The sequence below is a fragment of the Scardinius erythrophthalmus genome, assembly GCF_964197995.2.
Source record: "Scardinius erythrophthalmus genome assembly, chromosome: 13".
NCBI lineage: Eukaryota > Metazoa > Chordata > Actinopteri > Cypriniformes > Leuciscidae > Scardinius > Scardinius erythrophthalmus.
In genome coordinates, this window is record NC_138233.1 from 10678119 (window position 1) to 10701930 (window position 23812).

At 36.8% G+C, this 23812-nt stretch overlaps 1 protein-coding gene across 2 annotated transcripts; it reads right to left on the minus strand.

Annotated features, from left to right (window-relative positions):
- Positions 1–444: 444 nt before the first annotated feature.
- On the minus strand, positions 445–23401 carry LOC308700429 (alpha-1,3-mannosyl-glycoprotein 4-beta-N-acetylglucosaminyltransferase B). Of its 2 annotated transcripts, none has more exons than XR_014031305.1 (15): positions 22960–23401; positions 20640–20792; positions 20413–20544; positions 16464–16597; positions 12210–12256; positions 12001–12114; positions 11833–11908; positions 11630–11744; positions 11120–11250; positions 10918–11025; positions 9463–9601; positions 8606–8684; positions 7833–7908; positions 6266–6378; positions 445–831 (listed from the first exon to the last, which is right to left on the minus strand). XR_014031305.1 is itself a non-coding variant. In XM_081382067.1 (15 exons), exons 1-15 carry the CDS (start codon positions 23045–23047, stop codon positions 814–816), a joined length of 1581 nt encoding a protein of 526 aa, XP_081238193.1. In that variant the 5' UTR covers positions 23048–23296; the 3' UTR covers positions 445–813. The 2 variants fall into 2 exon arrangements, 1 of the variants encoding a protein (XP_081238193.1); XM_081382067.1 differs by having other exon boundaries at positions 9463–9659; positions 22960–23296.
- Between the last annotated feature and the right edge of the window lie 411 nt (positions 23402–23812).

Below are 23812 nucleotides of genomic sequence, written 5' to 3' on the forward strand. Positions count from 1 at the left end.
AATAAACAAACAAGTTTAAGCCGAAGCACTAAAATAAAAATAAAATATTAAACCTAAAAAGCAGGGGGAAAAAATACAGAAAATTTGTAAAGAAAATTGCAAAAACACAAAACGAAATGATTAAAAATCCAACTAAAATTGAAAACTAAAAATATACAAATTAAAGCTAATTATTAATCAAAATATTAATAAAACTACAATAAAACTAAAATAACACTGTTAGTGCAATCAATCACCCCAATTAGTCTGATACAATAGCACTGGACAGGACTATGTTTGTCTGACCAATGGAAGGTGGGGGTATAATTTCATTTTTTGAAATTATTTTCTTACCTGCATCAAGTGGAATTGCAAAGATGAGGTGAAAAAAATAAAATAATAATCAAGAATATTATATCAGCAGAAAAGCACACATAATGATGAAATTAGAAGTTGAAAACAGTTGGTGTTACTGCCATTTATTGACTTAAATTCAATAGAATATAAAAATATGGTCAGATACCTTGTGTGTGGTCTCTTCAAGTTGTTTTTGCAACACAAAATAATGGATTAAATTTAAAAAAAATAATTTAGACAGAAATAAAATAAAATAAACAAACAAAACAACAGACCACAATAAAACAACAGTGTAAAAACTTTGCTCACATAGATGAGGGAAACATCCTGTAATTCAGTAATTACGTTGGACCTCAAGATCACATAACCGTTCAAGCATAGGGAGGTTCCTTTCCAGACCAGCAGTGTGTGCTGTTGTCCACGGCAGGGGGTATTACACGTTACCATGCGGCTCAAATTTCTCCTCTCCTCAACTCATCAAACTTTAATAAAGATCTGTCAAAGAAAGAGAGACGTGACTTTTAAGCAAACCTTAGATACTGTGTCACAGCTGAAAACAAGGCTATTGAAACTGCCAGAGACTTTCTCAAAAAGGCTTTTAAAATGTAAAGACAAGATTTAAATGACTTGCTACAGAACTAAAATGTCAATAAAATTATTTAGATCCATCTGCGATGATTTATACTGTGAATGAATTTTCAAGAATTTTGCAAAACGAATGCAAATTACAGAGTACAGAGAACTGATGACAGAGATGGTCATTCATTGTTGTTGATCTCTTAACTAGTAAAAGTACACACATACATTGTTTCTATTTCTTTTTTCTGTTTGGTTAAATTACACACGTGCTAATTTTAAGTGCAACGATGTTAAAAGAAACTCAGCAAAGATAAAACTAAAAACCAACAAATATTTGTCAATTTAACCCTTAAAAGGCATTTAACCCTTAAAATTAAGCCAGTATTAGGCCTTAGTTCAATAAGGACATTTAAGTAGCTTTCATAAACGTGTCTTAGAAAGAAACATAACGTGTGCAACATGAGACAAAACAATGGCACTGACATATTTTAAGATATCTTAGTGCAAGTTGCTTTCAGTTAAAAGAGCTCAAACATGCATTTTAGTCTGGGACTAGACTTAAACCTTGTCTGTGAGACCATGGGTATAATGCAAATTTATCATGTGGACAATTTGACTTAAAGGGATAGTTCAGGATTTTAGACATGAATCTCTATAGCTTCCCCATAAGCAGTGTGGTGCATTGACCATGACTTACCCCCTACAGCGTCCTGTGAGCCGAGCTCCGGTCCAGTTTTGGTCAAGATGAAATTAGTCCGGCAAGTTTGCTGGGGTCACGGCAATAAAGCTTTTTTCTTCTCAAATCAATATGTGTTCAAAAGAGTGATATATTTGCGTCACAAAACCGCTGTCTATGGAGAGGTCAGACCTCGTAATGGCTTGGCACTATTTTCTTCCCCGTCATATCACAGCCAGCTGGGACCCGCGCACGTGTCACTTTGTTTACAGCTCGTAAAGAGAACGATAGTCGCCTCAGAGCAACATCTGCCACAGGAAATCTTTGAAATGTGTGAGGAGAAAGCGCCACATCTTTGTTTGTACAGTCCGGATAGTCACAAGTCCGCACCATTTTCTACAAAGCTTGTACAAACTGATCGCTCTTAGTGAGTAGCTATGTTAGCTCGTTCGTGTAGCTGTTCTGAGCACGTAAACACTGCTGTAAACACTGCCGAACAACTGAAAAAGTGGTGTGCGCCTGCGCAGCTCGCAGTATAGCGGCAGCGCGCAGTGATATGACAGGGGAGAAAATAGTGCCAAGCCATTACGAGGTCTGACCTCTCCATAGACAACGTTTTAGTGACGCAAATATATCACTCTTTTGAACACATATTGATTTGAGAAGAAAAAAGCTTTATTGCCGTGACCCCAGCAATCTTGCCGGACTAATTTCATCTTGACCAAAACTGGACCGGAGCTCGGCTCACAGGACGCTGTCGGGGGTAAGTCATGGTCAATGCACCACACTGCTTATGGGGAAGCTATAGAGATTCATGTCTAAAATCCTGAACTATCCCTTTAAGTCAAGTTTTTGTGGTTATACAAAGGCAAAAAATTAAGGGACTATGTGTAGCTTTTTAGGCATTTTATTATCTAAAATCAATATTTTTATTCATAAATATGCCCTCAATGGTGTACAAATACCTATGCCAATGATCAGACTAATCCTCGTAAACGAAGAATTTATTATCTTTATATACATGGGACGGGTAGGTCCACGGAGGCTTCCATGTAGTTCCGCCATCTTGAAAAACTATAATAGCAGAGAGGGACAAAAAGTACTTGGCCAACGCGTTTCCGTTCAGAACCAGCGTCACGTGACTGAACCCAGCAGAAGCGTAGGAGCAGAGCAGTGAGAGGCGCTTGTCACATCACCGTAAAATAGACCGTAAAAGGAAACGTGACCGGAGATTACAAAAACAAGGGTTAATGTCGGGATAGCTAATGCAGGAGAAAGCTTTCAAAAGAGACCCTGAAGTTGCCTGCTTTCTTCTCGACAGGTAAGTCAATGTTACGGTCTTAATTACAAGCTTTTTTTCATTGCTTGGTTGTGTACTTTATTATATAGACAGTAGAACATTTATAGTTAAAAGTTAAACAGGCTCTTTGATGAATAGCAGCTATTGAGTAAAGTAACGTTAGAGAAGGCTCTGATGATGATGATATCTAACAATGCACGTACTTCAAAAAATATAACGAGTAAAGAAGGCATTACTACAAATTACCATAGTTAATGTTTTTCACAGTCAGTAATTCATACTGTAACATTCTTTTTTTCGTTCTTTCAAGTTTCAGTTTGTTTTAAATAACAAACCTGTTCACCCGAAGAAAAACTCGAAGTGCTATTATAAGACATCCTGTCATAGCTTTTTGGTACATAACGGCTACCGTAGATGCAACGCGCATTTGAAAAAGTGAGGCGCTGGAGAGCATTATTCGTTTGAATGCAAAATACAATTTCACCACTAGATGGGAGAAATTCCTACACACAGTCCCTTTAAAGAATATTAAAAGAAATATGTCGAAATTCTAAAGGGCCTTTAGAAAATCAAACATGATGTGAAGTTCCTAAACGTAATTTCAGGAGGAGCGAACCCATCTAATCTTTCAGTTAACTGCCAGAGCATATACTGTAAGCAGCCGCTCAACTTGCTCCAGCATCAACTGTTTTGGCATCCCGCCACCTTAACCAACGTAATTTAAGCATCTTGCTACCAGACTCATCTTCTAAGCATTAGTAGTCCCACTGGGGGGTATATCTAAGCTCCAGTTGAAGCTGCTGCTGCAAATGAACTCATGAAATGGTTATTTCAATAAAATAAGTTTTGATCAAAGATTTTGTTTGGAATGAGGGGCATAAAAACAATTGTGGCCATTTCTGTTAAAGTGATAATGATAACGATAATCTACTGAAAGATACCATATTAAGAGTCCTTAGTTTCTAATGATATGAAATTTTAAGATATAACTTTCCACTTTTCTATGAAGGAAATGACTTGAGCTGGAGAAAGCTAAACTAGCTTAGCATTAAATTTTAATGAAAGACCCAATAAACCGCCCTGACAAGCCCTACGAGTACTTGACTGGATTTGTTTGTCACACAGATGATTTGTGACCTCTTCCTTACTTTCATTTGATTTTACTGTAAGGGAGAAAAACCTCACACATACATATGTGCAAACGAATCATTGTGTTTTTCCATTGTGTAATTCCCTGGTGAAACGTCAACATAATTGGGTTGGGACTGCATTTCTGTGTAACCCTCTAGGTCTCTTAGCCCGAAAACAGGCGAAAACTTGAACGTTTCGAATTGTTTCATTTTTTTGCTTCATCGGATGGGGGTGAAACTTGGTGACTTTGGTTTTATTACCTATATAAACACACAAAAAAAAAATCAAGGAGATGATTCTGATATGTTAAAGGGTCGTAAAAAAAAAAGTCACACTTAGCTTCCTCCCGCCCGAAAACGGGCGACATAGGAAATGAATGGGAAATACGAAAAAATAGGAAAACTCAGAGAAACTTTTGGTGGTACAAGCTACAGATCAGCCACTGTGCTGAAAAAAAGTGTACAGCAATGAAGGGGTGACACTCTAAAGCATCAAGAGTGCAAATAAGACCCCCCCACCCCCCCCCCACACACACACACACACACACACAGAGAAATGAACTGGTAAGACTGAAACAGCGAATTTTGCCCCAAACTATATAAAAATTATATAATCATAATAACTCCAAAACTATAGCAAGGAGAATCAAAAGGTAGGTATCGTTTGAAAGAACTCTTTTTTTGAAAATATAAATTACATTACATTTGGACATTGTCCTGCCAAGAAACAGCGGATAAAAGACAATATATATATATATATATATATATATATATATAATTTTTATTATGATTTTGCATATCTTTCTTATTTGTCATGGAATAACTCAGGAAGGAAATAAGGTAGGAGGAAAATCATTTTTTAGTGAAGTCCCCCTACATGTTAGCTGCATCTGGATAAAAAAATAATAATTTTTGGATAAAGGAAACAAAAGTTACAGCATTTGGAAAAGAGACAGCCTTTTTGACACCCCCTCATGGGCATTTTTTTCTCCATGAAGAATATTTTGTCATAAAAGCAATAGATTGTTAATTTTGGGCTCATTTTAATTGTAATAATATGCTGTAAAAAATGAAGTGCCATTTTCAATTATCTGAGAATGTTTCATGAGCTGTATGATGTTTTTGACACATTGCAGTACATTATTTTATAGATTATGAAAAAAAAGAAATTCTATTTATCAGCAACTAACTCAGCAATACTTAAGAGTTTTTCAAAGTGGATACATTCACAGTAAAGTTCAGACTCTAAGCTTTCAAATGACATCAACTTTGTGTTAATCAAGGCAAGATTTTTTAAAAATATGGTAATGAATATTTTCGCAGCTAGGTGGCGCCTGCTGGCGGTACACTCGGTTTTACTCAGCACTCGTTAGGAGTTAATAAATGTAATACGATGCAATAAAAAGCTGAGATCCTAAGCTTTAAAATGATATATAATTTGTGTTGTTCCATACAGTGGTTGCTTAGTAATAAAAAAAAATATTTCCGAATGGGAATAAATCAAATAAATAAATAAAAAAGCTATAGGCCGCCTATAGGCGGTTATAGGACATGACACAAATTAATACATTTTGAAGCCACTAGATAGCGCTCCTCACTTGAAAAAAAAATTTTTTTAGGCCTGCACTCTATTTTGATGTGAGATGTTGCATTTATTGAAAAATAAAATAAAATAAATAAAATAAAATATATATATTAATTCTAATGGAAAAAATAGCTCATAAAAATTATATAATTAATGCAAAGTATCAAAAAAAAAATCGAAAAATTCTAAATAATAATCAGAAAACATTATAGAACAAAAATATATTTGATTGGTTATCCTGGGAAAAAGTAAAGTAAAATTTTAAGGCTTCGCCCGTTTTTGGGCGGGAGGAAGCTAAGTGTGACTATTTTACGAAGAAGCCCAGAGGGGTAATAGAGTTATGCAATACACATGTGAACATGCCTTTCTCCGAATTAAGTAATTGTTATCTCAAGCACTTCCCAATTTAGTGAGGCATGTTTCTAAAGCAGGGATGGGCAACTTCAGTCCAGGAGGGTCACTGTCCTGCAGGGTTTAGCTCCAACCCTGATAAAACTCACCTGCCTGTTGTTTTCTAATAATCCTAAGACGCTGATTAGCTTGTTCAGGTGTGTTTGAGTAGGGTTGGTGCTAAACTCTGCAAGACAGTGGCCCTCCAGGAACGAAGTTGCCCATCCCTGTTCTAAAGGTTATATATAGATGATACGAATGTGGTTCACCTCACTGAGAAGAACCCAGACATCAGAATCAGAGTGAACCAGTAGTCTCATGGCCGCTATTTCTTCTAATGCTCCATTCACTTCTCCCTCAGCCACTCCATTCTTGAAAGAATCTACAAACACAAACATTGTTAACATTTCATCACAAAGAGCATTGAAACCTCGGCCTCTTTCAACTTACATTGCATGAATGGCGCTTGATCCCAGACATTGGCCTCACATTTTTACATACCCAGTTTTTGTTCTCACATTTCTTACTGTGGTTTGTCCCAAGGGATGAAATTGAAGTGGTTGTGTGTACTACAGACACACACATTCATACTAGCTCACGTTTCCAACCAGTTATCGACAAATAGTGTTTGATCACCCTGTTTGATCATTAACAGCTGTAAAATACAATGTCATGGCTGTTGCATCATTAAATTTGATCCACAAATCAATAACCATTGTTATCATGAAACCAATATTTCAGTAGTTGATACTAAAAATCAAGAAATCTAGCTGGTTCTTAATAAATGTAATACAATTTAGATTCCAGTTACTTGATGCTTCCATTAATAATCCTATACAGTCTTTTAGAGAACAAAAATATTGACCAATTTAAGTCTCACAAGCTTCAAGTACATGTAGGCCTACACTACTGTTAAAAAGGTAGGGGTCGGTAAGATTTCTGAATGTTTTTGAAAGAAGTCTCTTTATGGTCACCAAGGCTGCATTTGATCAAAAATACAGAAATAAAATATAATATATATGCAATATAATTAAAATAAGTGTTTTCTATCTGAATACATTTTAAAATGTATTGCTGTGATGGTAAAGCTGAATTTTCAGCATCATTATTCCAGTCTTCAGTGTCACATGATCCTTCAGAAATCAATCTGATATGCTGATTTGCCGTTCAAGAAGCATTTCTTATCATTCTCACGGTTGAAATTATTTGTGCTGCTAAATATTCTTTGTGGAAACAGCAATACTTTTTTTAGGGTTCTTTGATTAATCGAAAGTTCAGCATTTATTTGAAATAAAAAGCTTTTTTAATATTATAAAAGTTTTACTGTCATTTTTGATTAATTTAATGCATCCTTGCTGAATAAATATAGATTCTGGTAGATTCAGGAAATACACTGTCATAGCTTCAGTACACTCAGCTTCAGTGCTCAGTGCACTAGGAGAAAAAAATGCAGACGTTCAAGAACTGTTAATGAAACAGGACGTCATGAAATTCATTCAGCACTAAAAAAAAAAAAAAAAAAAAAAAAAAAGGATGAAAAAACAAACCAACTGAACCAGCTCTGAATAAGAACCGGTTCTTGATACCTAACCCCACAGACTTCACTTGCTGGCCAAATCTTTCAGGAGTTTCCTGTAATAATAATTATCATCACAGCTAGCTTGATGATACTCATATCTGACTAGTATCATCACTTTCTTTTTTTTTTACCATGTATTTTACTTGGTAAATTACTTAAATGAGTGAACTGCTTGTATTTATGCAAACTTTTACAACTGAGGGACAGAAAAAAAGAAAAGAAAAGAAAGAAACAGGAAATCAATAATTGTTGTGTACCTATCTCAACAAAGCCATCGGATGAGGGTTTACAGCAGGATAATTCTCCTCTCTCCACCTTCTCTTTCACAGAGTTCTGTAAAACAGACAGACATGCACCTGTCAGCACTTTGTACTTGGGTGCAAATTAATAAAAAAGGATGTCCGTAACATATCAGGAAGTGTGTACAAAAATCCTAGTCTAGCAGGTTTGAGATAAAGTTTGAATGAACTTTAACGAAATCTCAAGTGATGCAAAGCCACATATTTGTTTATGGGTGTCAGCTTTCTGTTGGTTTAGATGGGTGACTAACAAGTAAAGGAGAAATGAATTATCACTGCAAGCAAATGAAGACAAATGTACAGAGAGTTAAAGGGTGTAGTCACATACGTCCCAATGCACAATGCAACGTCTGTATGACAATACCTATATATCTTACACAAACAACACAGACTAAACACAAACTGAAAACCACCCATTTTTCTGAGGAATTGGTTCTGGCAAGGGATTTCAAAAAACTTTTGCCAACCAGCCAGCTCTGAGATGAATGGCAAATAATAATAATAATACTGTATGCTTAACATCTTTTATGAGAAAATTAATTACAGTCCCATGAATCACAGTAAATGATGTAATCAAATAAAACACAACACAATATAAAACTATTGTAGGAAGACTCTATTTCATTTACAATGTTAATAATGTTTAATAATATTTCACAATTTGCTGAAAGCAGATATTTTGAGTGTTACTTTGGTAACTTGACCAGAAAAAGTGTTGGCATGATACTTACATTATTAGGGAGCACCTCCACTGTTGTGTTGTAAAACCGGTCACCGTTTGTCTCAATATTGCCAGATCGAAAAAGGTACCTGGAAGTGAGTGGAAGATATATATACACAAGTTAAATCAGTCAATGGAAGTTTCATTGTAAGTCCATTTGTGTTACACTATGTTTTTGTTTTCTGAGTCGAAATGTTTCTCATTCCACAGATGCTGTTGTTAGAGTTAAAGTTAGAGCTTGCGTTTAACCCAGAAGATACCTTTAAACTTCACTGATGACTGGATTAGGAGGTTATGCATAGTTAAGTTATGTGTACAATTTAAACAATTCATTGTTTCTCTATCCTTTTTATTCGTTTAAGCAGCCAGGAATTTCCCTGTGTTCATTATGCCACTCTTTGTCAAGTGGCAAGTTCAGATTTCTTTACAAGGCCATCGTCAAAAAGCAACTAAATTCTTATTTAATAAATTTAATAGATCCTAACTTAGTTAATTTGATGCCATTTTAGAGCCTCCAAAAGCTCTTTTGTGTGTGCTTAAGGGGGATTCAAAAAGATTGCTGTCACAGTGTATTCAGCTCCTGAACAGGCATGGGCTAGGCCTATATAGAATTTCGTGCTCAAAGGAGCTTAAACTGAAGCCAATGGTTTTCACTTGAGCAGACAGCTGGGTACATTTACACTGCTGCTGGGCTTTTACTTCTATATTTATACATTCAAATAAAGAGATATTTACAGTGCACACAGATAAAGGGATAGTTTACCCAGAAATGTACCTGTAAGACAAACTAGAACTTTAGCAAGACTGCCTGTACCAGTTTAAACTGATGTATACTCATCACATAAATGTCCTTTGCTGGCGTCTCACCTTTTGACAGCTTGAGGCTTGGAAAAAGTGAAGAGAATATAATCTCCTCTTTTGGGTGTGAGGCCCCAGAAGAAGTCCTTTCCATTGTAAGCTCTCTCCAGAGAGTGAGACTGATATTTCTCCAGACTGCTGCTGATTTCTGCAGATGGGTTATTATTGTGGCCTTTAAACAGCACCTGATTCCCAAAATTTTTATCCTGCATATGACATATAAATACAGACAACACATAAGCTCTTTTCCAAAACTTAGTGAGCTTCCTTGCTGTATATTGTCAACACAAGCAGCTGCCGTCGAAGGAAACATCCTTACTGAAATGGAATCTAATTAGTGAGTGGTTTAGAACGCTCTCTCAATAGGCATCATGTGAAGCGCACAGTACAGGCTGGTATAAATTCATTTTTGACTGAGTTTGCTATCTTTTCTAGACACGTTATGCTGCACCTGCACCTGCACCTGTACTGCTTCACCTGTACGAAGTGTGTAATTCTTTTTGACGTTATAATCATCAGTCTTCAACCTTGTTCCAGCGGACCCATTGTCCTAAAGAGTTTAGCTCTAACTTTAAACAAACACACCAGAACCAGTTAATCAAGCTTTTCATGAAAATCACATGCAGATGAGCTGAAGCAGATTCGATGTAAATGGGTCAAAAATCACCCCTTATACCCTTAAATAGGGCACTATTTGAGGGGACAGTCATTTGTAGTGATGTCCCAAACCACAGTGGGCATTAGAGTGCACTCATTCAATCAGGTTAACAGTCTGACTCTCTAACCATTAGTCCACGTACACTCAGTATCTGAGTTCGCTCACTCGGTTTCATTCACTCCTTCAAGCGACTAATGTAGGGAATGGTGAATGAGGGTATGGGGGCCATTTTGAACACAGCTCATGAGAAGGCTTGAAGACCTCTGGTTAAAATTCTTCCTCCTTCCCCCGATTTATTTTCCATAGAGAACTACATGCAACCCATTTGTTGGGTGACTTCCCAAAATAGATAACAAAACAAATGATGAAAATAATAAAAACCATCATAATGCATTGGCACAGAAGAAATAACACACCTTCCTTTAAGATGAATCACTTGAGCTGTGTTATTCCGAATTTGTAAGTCTCTATGGAAAAACGTGCCAATATAAATAATGTAAATGTCATGTTTGCAATGTAGATAAGCTGTTGTCCAAACCTACAGACCTATACTACTGTTGGATGGTTTAGTAGGTAGCCACTATTCTACTAGTAATGCTTCTTATATTATGCTACTATAGTTTTTAATACTATTTTTATATATATTTTCCATTTACTTGGCAACTAGTCTAAATGAAATACTTTTTTTTTTTAAATAACAAAAATGTTTTTTATGTTTTAAGTTTTAGTTTACTGAAACTAAACCCTAGCATTTACAGTATACACATATGAAAAGCTTCCTACAAGGAAGTGGAAATTTAAATTACCTTTAGGTTTTGTATTTTACCGGGCAGCGAGGAATGCAAACCAACATGCTGAAACAAGGAGGGTTTGTAAGTTCTCTTCAGTCGGGCCTTCTCATCACTGCAATGTTTCTAAGTGTAAAGAATTATAATGATAAACAATGATATGCCTTACATCAATCTCACTGAAAAACAAACACACAAAAAAAATTATACCCAAACTTACTGAGTCTTTCTCTGGGTTACACACTTTAACCCACAGGATGTGATCAAGCAGCCAATCAATTGGCTTGTCTTTGTGGAACATCAGGATGAACTCCACAATCATTGGCAGATCTGACGAGCGAAAAAGCTTGCCTAGAATATGAAAATCAGCGATATGCTTAAATTCATGCTAGGACACAAATAGTATCACAGATTTGGTCATAGTAAATAGTATGCTTGCGACCAAAGTTGGCTAACGATGCTTTTGGGAAACGCAACCCTGGTTGATTTAAGAAACTATTTAAACTGAATTGTTCTTTTAAGTGCAAATACGTCCGTAAGCAAATTCTAGCAGTAGATGTGTTTGTTTTCAAACCAAGAGGGCTTATTTTTCCTTTCCACTTCTGGAACTGACACTGACTGTTATGTTCAAATAAAAAAACGGTGCATAAATGAAACTGAACAAACAGAAATGGTGGGAGAGAAGAGAACAGGATAGGACATTAATGAACAGAGAGGACAACACACTGACCAATGAATCCCAGCTGGGAAAACTCCAGGAAAAGCCACTCCTCAGAAAACACCAGTTCTATATATTTTTTCATGGACTCAAAGAATCCTTGCTTTGCTACAATATCATCTTCTAGCTGAAACACAAAAACGCAAAAAGACTGATTATAAAAACAATAAAACATAGAGCTATTAATGAGTTGTATGGCGTTGTCTTGGCATTACCTGGAGATAGTATGTGCCCTTAAACTGCGCATACAGCATGAGGAAACTGTAATCAAGGTTCTGTTTGGTCCTCCATCTGTGACCAATAAAACAAATGGATCACATTAATAAACCATCTATTTCCAGTTACTTACAGTATTTGTACAACAGCACAAGCGAATCTCTAACCTGACTCGCTCCTTAGGGTCTCCAAAAGTTTCCTTCAGGTTACTGAAGTCTGGGTAAAAGTGAGGAGATGGAGAGATCACCTCAATCAATCCAGAACTGACAGCATTTGGGAGACTACACAGAGTGAAATTGTGATCAGTTGCTTGCACAGCCATCTTACAGATGAAACATCTCATATGAAACAGATGAGTTGTTAATGAAACACTTACTTGGTCTGTACACTCTGTACAACAGCATTCACAAAAGTTGCATTTGTCTAAGAGAAGAATGAAAATACATATCAATGAAAAGAACAATAAAATAGTACCATTCGAAAGAAATTGTACGAATGCATGAAACTGATCAAAAGTAACAGTAAAGACATTTATGTTACAAAAGATTTCTATTTCAAATAAATGTTGTCCGTTTTAACTTTCTATTCATAAAAAAAATAAAAAAAATCCAAAATATTAAACAGCATTTTCAACTGCTTATTAAACTGCTTTCAACATTGTAAGAATAATAAGAAATGTTTCTTGAACACAAAGTCATCATATTACAATGATTTCCATTGCAGTGTTTCCCCTAGGTTTACAGCTTTGGGCACTCATTGGGATAATTGTAAACGTGCAAACACAGACAGAAAAGACATGCCATCATGGATGTCATGAATAAGAATAATCAGAAGAGTTGTCCAAGAGCCAACACCCAAGTTGTATGGTGTTTTTAGGGTAATGTGCACTGGCATTTCTCCTCCAAATATGGAGTGTATTATGGCATCCAAACAGGTCAATTTTGCTCTCATGTGACCACACTATATTCTCCCAGTATTTCACTGGCTTTTCCAAATGTTGTGCAGCAAACTTTAAATGAGCTTCAACATGCTTTTTTTTCAGTAATGGAGTTTTGCGTGGTGAGCGTGCATACAGGCCATGGCGGTGGAGTGCATTACTTACGGTTTTCTTTGAGACAACAGTACCTGCTATCTGCAGGTCTTTTTGAAGCTCTCCACAAGTGATCCTTGGCTCTTGGACAACTCTTCTGATTATTCTTTTCACTCCTCTATCAGAAATCTTGCGACGAGCACTGGTCGAGGCAAATTTATGGTGAAATGATTGTCTTTCCACTTCCGTATTATGGCCCCAAAAGTGCTCACTGGACCATTCAGAAGCTTAGAATGGCGCCTATAACCAATGCCATCATTATGTTTTGCAACAATTAGGTTGCGAAGGTCTTGAGACAGCTCTTTGCTTTTACCCATCATGAGATGTGTCTTGTGTGACACCTTGGCAATGAGACCTTTTTGTAGGCCATCATTTGGGACTGAACCAGCTGTTATTAATTTCCACTGACAGGGGGCTGGATTGCTTTTTAATTACTGTAAGTTTTCAGCAGTTGTCTTGGCTTTCAATGCATTTTTGCGCCTCCCTTTCTTCATGTGTTCAATACTTTTTCCCTGTGTCATTTCACATTATTACACATAACTTAATTTCTGAACTTATTTTTGTTTGTTTCTTTGCATGTATGACTTACTTGGGTTGTCAAAAGCACCTTTGGAAATACAGTGCTATGCATAAGTTTAGACACCCATGCTAAAGTTGACTAAAAAGAGGAATAAAAAATCATCTTTTGGAAATTGAACTTAATGCCTTAATTTAAAAAATTAGGAAAAATCCAACCTTTAAGGACACCAATTTTCTTTGTGAATGAATAATGTATCATAAATAAATAAATGTTCTTCCTTAAAATACAGGGTGCATAAGTTTGGACACCCCTATGTTAAATTCCCATAGAGACAGGCAGATTTTTATTTTTAAAGGCCAGTTACTTCATGGAGCCAGGACACTATGCATCCTGATAAAGTTCCCTTGGCCTTTGGAATTAAAATAGCCCCACATCATCACATAGCCTTCACCATACCTAGAGATTGGCATGGAGTACTTTCCATAAGATCATCTCTCAATGCAAATCAACTAACAAGGCTAACTGAAAGTACCCCATGCCAATCTCTAGGTATGGTGAAGGCTATGTGATGATGTGGGGCTATTTTAATTCCAAAGGCCAAGGGAACTTTATCAGGATGCATAGTATCCTGGCTCCATGAAGTAACTGGCCTTTAAAAATAAAAATCTGCCTGCCTCTATGGGAATTTAACATAGGGGTGTCCAAACTTATGCACCCTGTATTTTAAGGAAGAACATTTATTTATTTACGATACATTATTCATTCACAAAGAAAATTGTTGTCCTTAAAGGTTGGATTTTTCCTCATTTTTTAAATTAAGGCATTAAGTTCAGTTTCCAAAAGATGATTTTTTATTCCTCTTTTTAGTCAACTTTAGCATGGGTGTCTAAACTTATGCATAGCACTGTATATTTACTGAGAAAAATGATGACGTATTCAATACTTATTTCCCCCGCTGTAATGGTAGGGGAAACACTGCATTGTATGGAACACATACATACATTGCATGTATTTAAAATTGCATTTTAAAATATATGAAATGAGTTATTTTAAATTGTAAAAATATGTCACTGTTTGTACTGTATTTTTAATCAAATGAATGCAGCCTTGGTGAGCAAAAGAGACTTCTTAATGCTAGTGTATTGTAAATAATTATTATGTGTACTAATTCAAATAAAGTTCAAAATAAAAAAATAAAGAATCAACAAACCAAATCACATATTTAATAAACAGGGCCAAAAGTCCAAGATCAAACAAGTAAAAAGTGCACTAAAAAGGAGAAGAGTTGAGATAAAATATAAGAAAATGAAGAAGAAAATGTTATGAAGAATACTTAACAAATTTTTAGCACAGCTACAACTTTTAGTATTAACTGTGCCAACAAATTCTTATTAGATCAGCTCAGCCAAGTCAGACTTTTATTACTTTTTGTTGTAAACAATTTTGCTGATGTATACAACATCACCAAAATCCTTGGTTAAAAATCATTTAGGATTCATCTCTATTGGAGAAGAAAGTTAGGCCAAAGACCCCATTCCTCTTCTTTTTTGGCCAATAGGCATTCATTTATGTGAACCAAGGTTTCCTAAGTGCTATTGGTAGTCAGGGGCAAGTGATATTTTGGAAGGGGTTTTCTCCTTCTAGAGAGCAAGAGATTGGACAGAAATTTGGAAACACTGCAATTGACAGCAATACTGAAAGTCACTAGCATATAGATAGCCTCAAAGCTAACGGTCACACAAAGCTTCTTCATTCACAGCTTTATCAAAAATCCATATCTAAGGTAAGTCAAAACATACAAGTATTTAAACTACAGAAAACAGAAAAACAACAATGAAACCAAATGAAACAGAGAGATTAAAGGAACACTCTGACTTTTTGGGACTTTAGCTTATTCACAGTATCCCCCAGAGTTAGATAAGTCCATACATACCTTTTTCATTTCTGTGCGTTCTGTAAGTGTTATTTGACGCACCCACCGCTAGCCTAGCTTAGCACAAAGACTGGATGTAAATGGATAAGGTAGCATACTAATCCCAATAAGTGACAAAATAATGCAAACATTTTCCTATTTACATGTTGTGATCTGTATAGTCATAGCGTGTACAAATAACAAGGCTATATGAGACAGAGACCATTTTTAATCGTATAAATCATAGGTATAAATACTGGGAACTATATTCTCACTAGGCGTAGGAGCACAGCTACTTGGGCGGAGTGATTAGCGCAGCACATGAGACGCCCTGTGGTGAGGAGCAGAGAGTTCGCTCAGAGTTGGAGTAATAGAGTCAGCAATTACTAGATAGTAAATTTATAGTTTACAATCATGGGTGTTCGCTGTATCTTGTCTTACAGCTTCCAAAGTTTGTAACTCCTCGTCTGTGTATTCTGGCTCAAAAATATATGGTTCTGGATCTTGGTTTGATACCCAGTAAAATTCCTCTGACAATTCCTCAAAGTCAGCCATGATCACGAGTCACGTTCGCTACTAGCTAGTTAGTCACGTTTGTTTTGTTTACGGAACCATCAACAGGGCGTCTCGTGTGCTGCGCTAATCACTCGGCCCAAGTAGCTGTGCTCCTTCGCCTAGTGAGAATATAGTTCCCAGTATTTATACGATTAAAAATGGTCTCTGTCTCATATAGCCTTGTTATTTGTACACGCTGTGACTATACAGATCACAACATGTAAATAGGAAAATGTTTGCATTATTTTGTCACTTATTGGGATTAGTATGCTACCTTATCCATTTACATCCAGTCTTTGTGCTAAGCTAGGCTAGCGGTGGGTGCGTCAAATAACACTTACAGAACGCACAGAAATGAAAAAGGTATGTATGGACTTATCTAACTCTGGGGGATACTGTGAATAAGCTAAAGTCCCAAAAAGTCGGATTGTTCCTTTAAGAGGAATGAGATGATATAATACATATATAAAGTTGAATGCAGCCTTACCAGAGCAGTAAAACAGATAAAGCCAGGAAAGATTTAAGAGAACAAAGAGCAAATGTTAAGGGTTACCTCGGCAACAAAGACTACAATGACAATATCTTTTCTCTCTACAGATGAAAGGTCATATAGGAGAGACTGGAGTGTGTTCACTAGATAACTCTGTTTCTGCCTGTACACGGTGGGCACTCCTAACACCAGAGACACTGCAAAAACAGTTAAACACTGTGTCAGCTTATGTCAGCCTATGGTGAATGCATTACAGTGATAAAACATTTATTGTGTATGTTGTAGCAACAATGGCATCTGCTTTTCAAATTAAGGAATCATGTGACGTCAAAACACATCGTCTGGTTAATAATTTCCCCAGAGGGACATTTGAGCCATAAAGAGGACCCTGTTTTTAAGACCCCCTTTGTAAAACCCCCCTAGTTCAGTATTGACTTCCTGTGATTTTACAGCCTCAGGACATTCCAGAAGACACACACACACACACACACACACACACACACACACACACACACTCGTGGACTTTCAACCAGAAACCCACCACGAGATGCAACTGAAGCACATTTCCATATATGGACTTCCACATAGTAAAATGTCATTTTACCATTCATTACAAATTTATAATAGAGGTGCGACTTGCTAGAGTAAAATCTTTACTTCTGAAGGTTCATTGAAAGAAAATTACTCAATAGTGTCTTGTAATACGACCTCAACCTGGTCATAAACCTTTATGGTTCCAAAGCTGCAGCTCATCCTTTTCCTCCAAGCCCACATTCCATACACTTCCACACAGGCGATCCAAGAACCATGTTTTTCATATGTATTTTTATGTGTGTATAATTTCCATGGCAGATTGAGATTTTCTATGTTCTATCATAGAAATCCATTGACTCTTAAAATGCTCAGAATCCTACATTAGAAATGCATATCTGTATTCCCATGTCCGTACACCATGTCTGGTATCATTCTAACCGTAGTGATCTCACGGAAATGTGTATATGTATTAGATTACAGTAAAACGTATTATTCTGTATGTACAATCTTAAGAGGAAGTATGAAACCTTTCCCTCATAAGACATATGGTAAGAGGGGGCGTGTTTTTCTTCACACAAAGAAGACGTCTTCCCGCTACAGATTAGAAGTTTGATTCGCTCTGTCACAAAACAAGGCGTAAACAGATTGTCTGTTAAAAGGAAGAGACCCCCACTCTTCTCTCTCTTCCTTCTTCGACCCCGCTGATTCCACTTCCTCTCTTCTCCGGTCCCTGGACCTCCTCCTCCTTCTCCACGTGCAGCGCTGCTCCAGCTGAACGGGCCTGGACTTGGCCTCTGGGACACATGGCCCGCGTCATGTAAAAGCCTGCCGTCGCTGCAACAAAGACTTTAAACCTCTTCCGCACGGAAGACGAACCTAATTTTCGCGGTAACTTAAATTCAAGTAAGCCTTTACATCGTCTTGCAAAACGACCCAGAAGACGAAGCCAGACGCAAACCAGCCGGACACGCGCGCCTCTTTTACAGCATCGCACTGAAAGAGCACAGAATACTGCAAGTATATTGAGTTGATAAAAGCGGTTTTCCTGGTGTCTATCTCTTAGGACTGTGAATTAAGTTCCCTTTCTTCCTCTTCTCTTTTCTTTCTTTCTTTCTTTCATTTCATTCTGATCACTTATGTTATTGTTTGGTTATATGTTGTTTGTTTATTGTTTGCATTTTTACGTACGTGTATACTCGTAGCTCATAATCTCTAATTTTGCATTTATTAAAATTCATAAATACTTTTCACTGCCTCTGTGTTTGGAAATCCACCTTATAAGTCAATGAAACTGTAAAAGATCTTAAGCTACAAGCTCGAAATATAGACTACTTGAGTAGTTTTAATTAATAAACTCAGGAAGTTTGATGTCCGTGGCCAGGACATAAACTCTCTCGAAGTTTGTGAATACCTCTTCTTGACTGTAATGATTTTACATTTGTTTCGCTGGACGAATTAAATGTTGGTCAGATAGTTATAGAACAAGGTAATCTCGATAATTGATAAAATAAATGTACATGCGACTTATGAATTATGACCATGAGTCATAAATATTAATATTCCCAAGATTCCCCATATTCTTGAGCTAATTCACATTTACCCCGAGTCGTAAACGCTACAATGTAGAAACAACATAACTGACAAAGTAAAAAGAAACATAAAAGCATATGTTCGAAATTATATATATCTAAAAAAAATTAAATACAATACAGGACATTAGGTTTGTAGGGCTTGCTAGGCAGGAAAAAAAAGTGTTTAAGTTTCAGCTAAGCTTAGGTTTAGGTTTAGCTTTAGGTTTTGATTACAAATGAAAGGCTGCAACAGAGATGCTTTGCTACTTTCATAACACTAAACAAGCATCAGGAAGTTAAACAATGCATAAACACCATCTGCAGTTTAACAGCAGCAATAGGTCATTAAAAAGATGTACAAAAGAGCAATAAAAAGCTTTCATAAACGTGTCTTACAAACATAACTGGTGTGCATCTTGAGACAAAACAATGGCACTGACATATTTTAAAGGGGTCATATAATGGTACATGCACTTTTACAAGTTGATTGTACTGAAATGTGTGTTGGCAGTTCCTGTACACAACCATCATAAAATGATAAAAATCCATCCAGTGTTTTTTTTTTTAATCTTCTTATTTGTTTTCCCCTCTCCTAAATCAAGCCGTTCGACCGTGTGACGTCACACGGTCGGACGCCCCTCCCACAATGGTGATTGACAGACCCGTTTCAACACAGACCCGCCCTCGCGCCCTCGTGAGCGAGCTGTCAATCATAGCCCGCGCCAACCGGCGCGTTCGTTGCTGATAGCTGGAGCACTGAGCAGAATGGCGTCTAAGCGAATATGGTGTTCTGTTCTTGGGTGTAATAACGAACACAGCTGTCATTTTGATGTTCCTAAATCCGTAGAGCTGAAGACGCAGTGGCTGAGTTTGTTTTCAAAGGGAATATTCCCCACGATCAACGTCAATGCTTTCATGTTTGCGCGAATCATTTCACACACCAGAGTGCTTAACAAACGAGGTCAGTAAAAAGCTGGTTTTGCTAAGAAGCTGCTCCTGAAAAAGGATCGGTACCAACTATTCGTGTTCCTGCTGCACCTCCAGAAGAACTGAAGTGAGTGTAACGTTTTAATAACCTTTATATTAATCTTTATATTAATCTTTGCAAATCGCTTGCTGCACGCTTCACGATGAATGCGGCTATTTTTACATTCAGGGTACATTACGGCATGTTTTCTATGTATGACGTTCTCAATATAATTCATAATCCCATGTTTATAATAAACAACGCGTTATGGTTATTGTGTTACAAACGGTGTACGCACAGAACAGAGGGGCGGGGTGAGCAAAGCTCATTATCATTTAAAGACACATGCACTCAAACGGCGTGCTGAAAACAGAGCTGTTTTTGACCAGGTAAAATTAGTGTTTTCTTACAATACTAATGAGAATTTTTAATTAAAGTATATTACAAATTTTTAATTTAGACCCTAAAGAATCATATTAGCTTGTACAAAAATGACATTATATGACCCCTTTAAGATATCCCAGTGCTAGTTGCTTTCAGGTAAAGGGATAGCTCACCCAAAAATTTAAATTCTGTCATCATGGGTAACCAAAGAGTTGATGGGCCACACTAACTTTCATGTATGGGAAAAAAAATACTATGGAAGTCAATGGGGTCCATCAACTGTTTGGTAACCAACATTATTTAAAACATCTTCTTTTGTGTTCAGCAGAAGAAAGAAATTCATACAGGCTTGGAAAGAGGGTGAGTAAATGATGACATCATTTTCATTTTTGGGTGAACTATCCCTTTAAGACAGCTCAAACATGCATTTTAGTCTGGGACTAGGCTTAAGCCTTGTCTGTGAAACCGGGCATAAGACATGGTTTAAATTTAATTCAATTGCAAATTGCAAGCACTGCAATTATACAGTCGCAAAAAGCTATAATGGGAGACAGACCTCCAGTGCGTCGCTGCCCCAGGTGAACGATGGGTTTCAGACTGTCATTGTGCTCTTTCAGATGAGGCAAGTAGATGAGGGCATTAGGCTGTGAAGGCAACAAGTGCCGAATGATTCGCTCTTCTAATACAGCTGAAAGGCAGATAAAATGATTTGAATGAATGTAAGAAATGAGTGAATAACCAAACAGACACAAATATTACAGAAGGAAAAGTGCTTGGACTCACCCGAGGAGTTGCTGATTGAGAGATCAGATAGAGCACTGCTGCGGTTTTGTAGGTGGCCCAGCACTTTAAGCAGCTCTTGTGATAAGAACTCCCCGCGCTGTTCTGCCCGCAGTAACCTCTCATAGACCATATGCAGCTGCAATGGCAAGTTCTCTGGAGAATAGAACACCAATCATCTCTGGATGTGAATTAAAGGGATGTTGGGCCAAAACAAGTTAAGCTTTATCAACAGCATTTGTTGAATTCACAGAAAATAATTAGTTCCTAAAAATATGGGGGATCATGGTACATAAAGGACATTATAATAGAAATAAATGTGACCAAAAAACAAAACTGTGCATATGATGGAGGCCCATAAAATACACTTTATATCGAACATCATGTTTAATTGCTGCCTACAGACACTCCAAGCAGCATGTTTCCTTTGCCTTTCTGCAGACAAAAAACACAAACAAAAACTATGCCATATAACTTTATCTTTTAAGGAAGTCTGTAGTTTAAGGAAGTCTGCAGTGTTGAATAAATACTGCAACAGATGGTAAATACTCATCAATGTTAATGAGCTCCAGAAATTCCTCTTTGCTTTGCTGTACTTTGTTGTTGTGGTTGTTGGCATTTCAAAATATATATATGATTTGATATATGTGAATACACAAACGATTAATTAGGCTACATTACAAGTCCGTTCTGACATAATTAGATCTCCATTATAGAGATTCTGAGTTTACTCATCCACCGGAACTAGACTTGCGTACAGCCGTTACCGAAAGCAACATTATAAAGTTATAAACATGGATATTTTTCTTACAAAAATGTATTGCTTCACTTCAGAAGGCCTTTATTAACCCCCTGGAGCCATATGGATTACTTTTATGATGGATGGGTGCACTTTTTTGGACTTCAAAATCTCAGGTACCCATTATAAAGCTTGTAAGAGCCAGGATATTTTTTTTAAATGATGTTTTATAAACAAAGTTCGGGAGGAGCACGTTCAAATAAGCAATCCAATCTACTCGTCATCAAACAATTATGTCTACCCTAATCAGCATGACAAGAAGTATATATATATCCACACTGTCAACTCACCTAATATTCCTTGACAGTTTTTCAGCATCCCTCCACCACCCCGACTCCTCACTCTTGGCTTAATCTTTACAGCCAGGAATACGGGGGGAGTACTCTGGGTTCGGGCCGAATACCGAGCCCGGAGCCCTCTCCTCGGACAGCATGCCAAATACGCATTTATTCTATCTAACTTATTTGTAAGTGTGAACTAGTGAAATATAACTATGATTATGTTTGGCTGAAAGAAGAAGGTCATATACACCAAGGATGACTTGAGGGTGAGTAAATTATGGGATCAATTTCATTTTTGGGTGAACTACCCTTTAAGAAATGGTAAGCTACACACTCCATCAATTAGAGTTAAAAGAACTGTCACCAAACATGCTAGAAACATAATAATCACACTAATAATGATCTGGGCATAGACTTAAATCCAAACAGCGACTTTGTTTTTTGGCTGGTCAGTGTGTGTGTGTATATATATATATATATTATACCCCCATATACATATACCTCCATACACACACACACACACACACACAGACACACACACACACACATGATGTCGCAATTAATTAACGTGTTAAACACATTATTTGTCTAATTGAGTGTTTAGAATCTTATTTTCAAAATCACCTTTTTCAAAATATTTTTCCATCTTGGAAAGGCTGAACAACTTTCAAGAACTGTTAAGAATGAGTTCCTGTAATGCGATGTGTCTGGCGATAAGGAAGCTGACGTTCATTCCACCACGTCTTAACTCATCATTTGGTAACAAGTGTATCTTACTAGAGCTATTAGTAAAAGTTTAGTAAAAGCTATTTCAGTTGTGGTGTCTGGATATATCTCTAAACCAGGGGTGATCACATCTTCCCGCACAGTTTAGATTCAAACTTATGAACATGGTAGCTTTAAAACGAACAGGATTGGATCTCTTTATTAAAAAGCCCAAGATTGCTTCTTATTTTTTACCCTCACTCCACAAATAAATTAAAATATAAATATAAAATAATTTGAAATTAATTTATAGGCTATATTTCTGTTTATACAACTTTCAAAATTGACGTATCTATGACAAGGTTTCCATCTCTCAAAAAGTATCAATTACGGTATCATTGGCATTGATTTACACTTAAATCAGACTGTCAATTAAGAGCAATTAACAAACATATAGCAAAGAAAAGAAAAAAAGTTATCTAATCCGAATAATTTAGAGGCCATCCACCCAGGCACATTATAAGATAATGACACTCACCTGACTTTGATGTGTGCCAGGAGGTTAACAACAACACACATAGTACAAAACCCGCGAGGAAGAAAAGTTTGCCATGCCAGGGCCTCATCTCATCTCATCCTCAGGAATACAGGAACACACACACTAGCCTACTCGTACGCTCTTAGGAAGGCAAAATCCTCAAGATATCACTATGAAAGTGTTAGCTGCCGTTTCTTCGTCTGGTTGAACTGGAATAATGTTTAGCATTTAACAAAAGTCATTTTAAAAGGACTCCTACTTTGTCCACACCAAGCCAGCTACATTCATTGTCGCAAAACGAGCTGCCACCTGATAGCATGGTATTGCAAGAGGAACTAAGTTAAAAAATAATCCGCTCACACCTTTAAACAGTAGCGGCGCCACCCTCCACCTGTTCAGCTCATGAATATTAATCCAGTCGTTGCATATTCATGAGGACGCTGCTGCTAGTAGGGTACTGTTAATTTTAACCTGTTTTGTTTTAAATGCCTATATTTCTGTCAGTATTAGATTTTGATATTGGAATTTTACGTGGATCTGCTTGAATTTAAAGTAGTTTAGAAAACAACTACACTTATAACGATCCCGTATACTGTGTTTAATGAATGTCAAGACCAAAGAGTTTTGTTACCTTACATAAATAACCTAGAGAAACATTTTACTTGTTAAAAATATTCATTTACAAATAATATTATGATTTGCCTAACTACCAAATCTGTCTATAACTAACCAGAAACAGTCACAGTCAGACATGCGTCAGATAAGTTGGTTTATAAGTCTCTCAAAACTGTTCTTCAGGGTGGTCTAACTGGACTTCCAGTCTGACTGATCTGTTTGTAAGGCAATGGCGCCA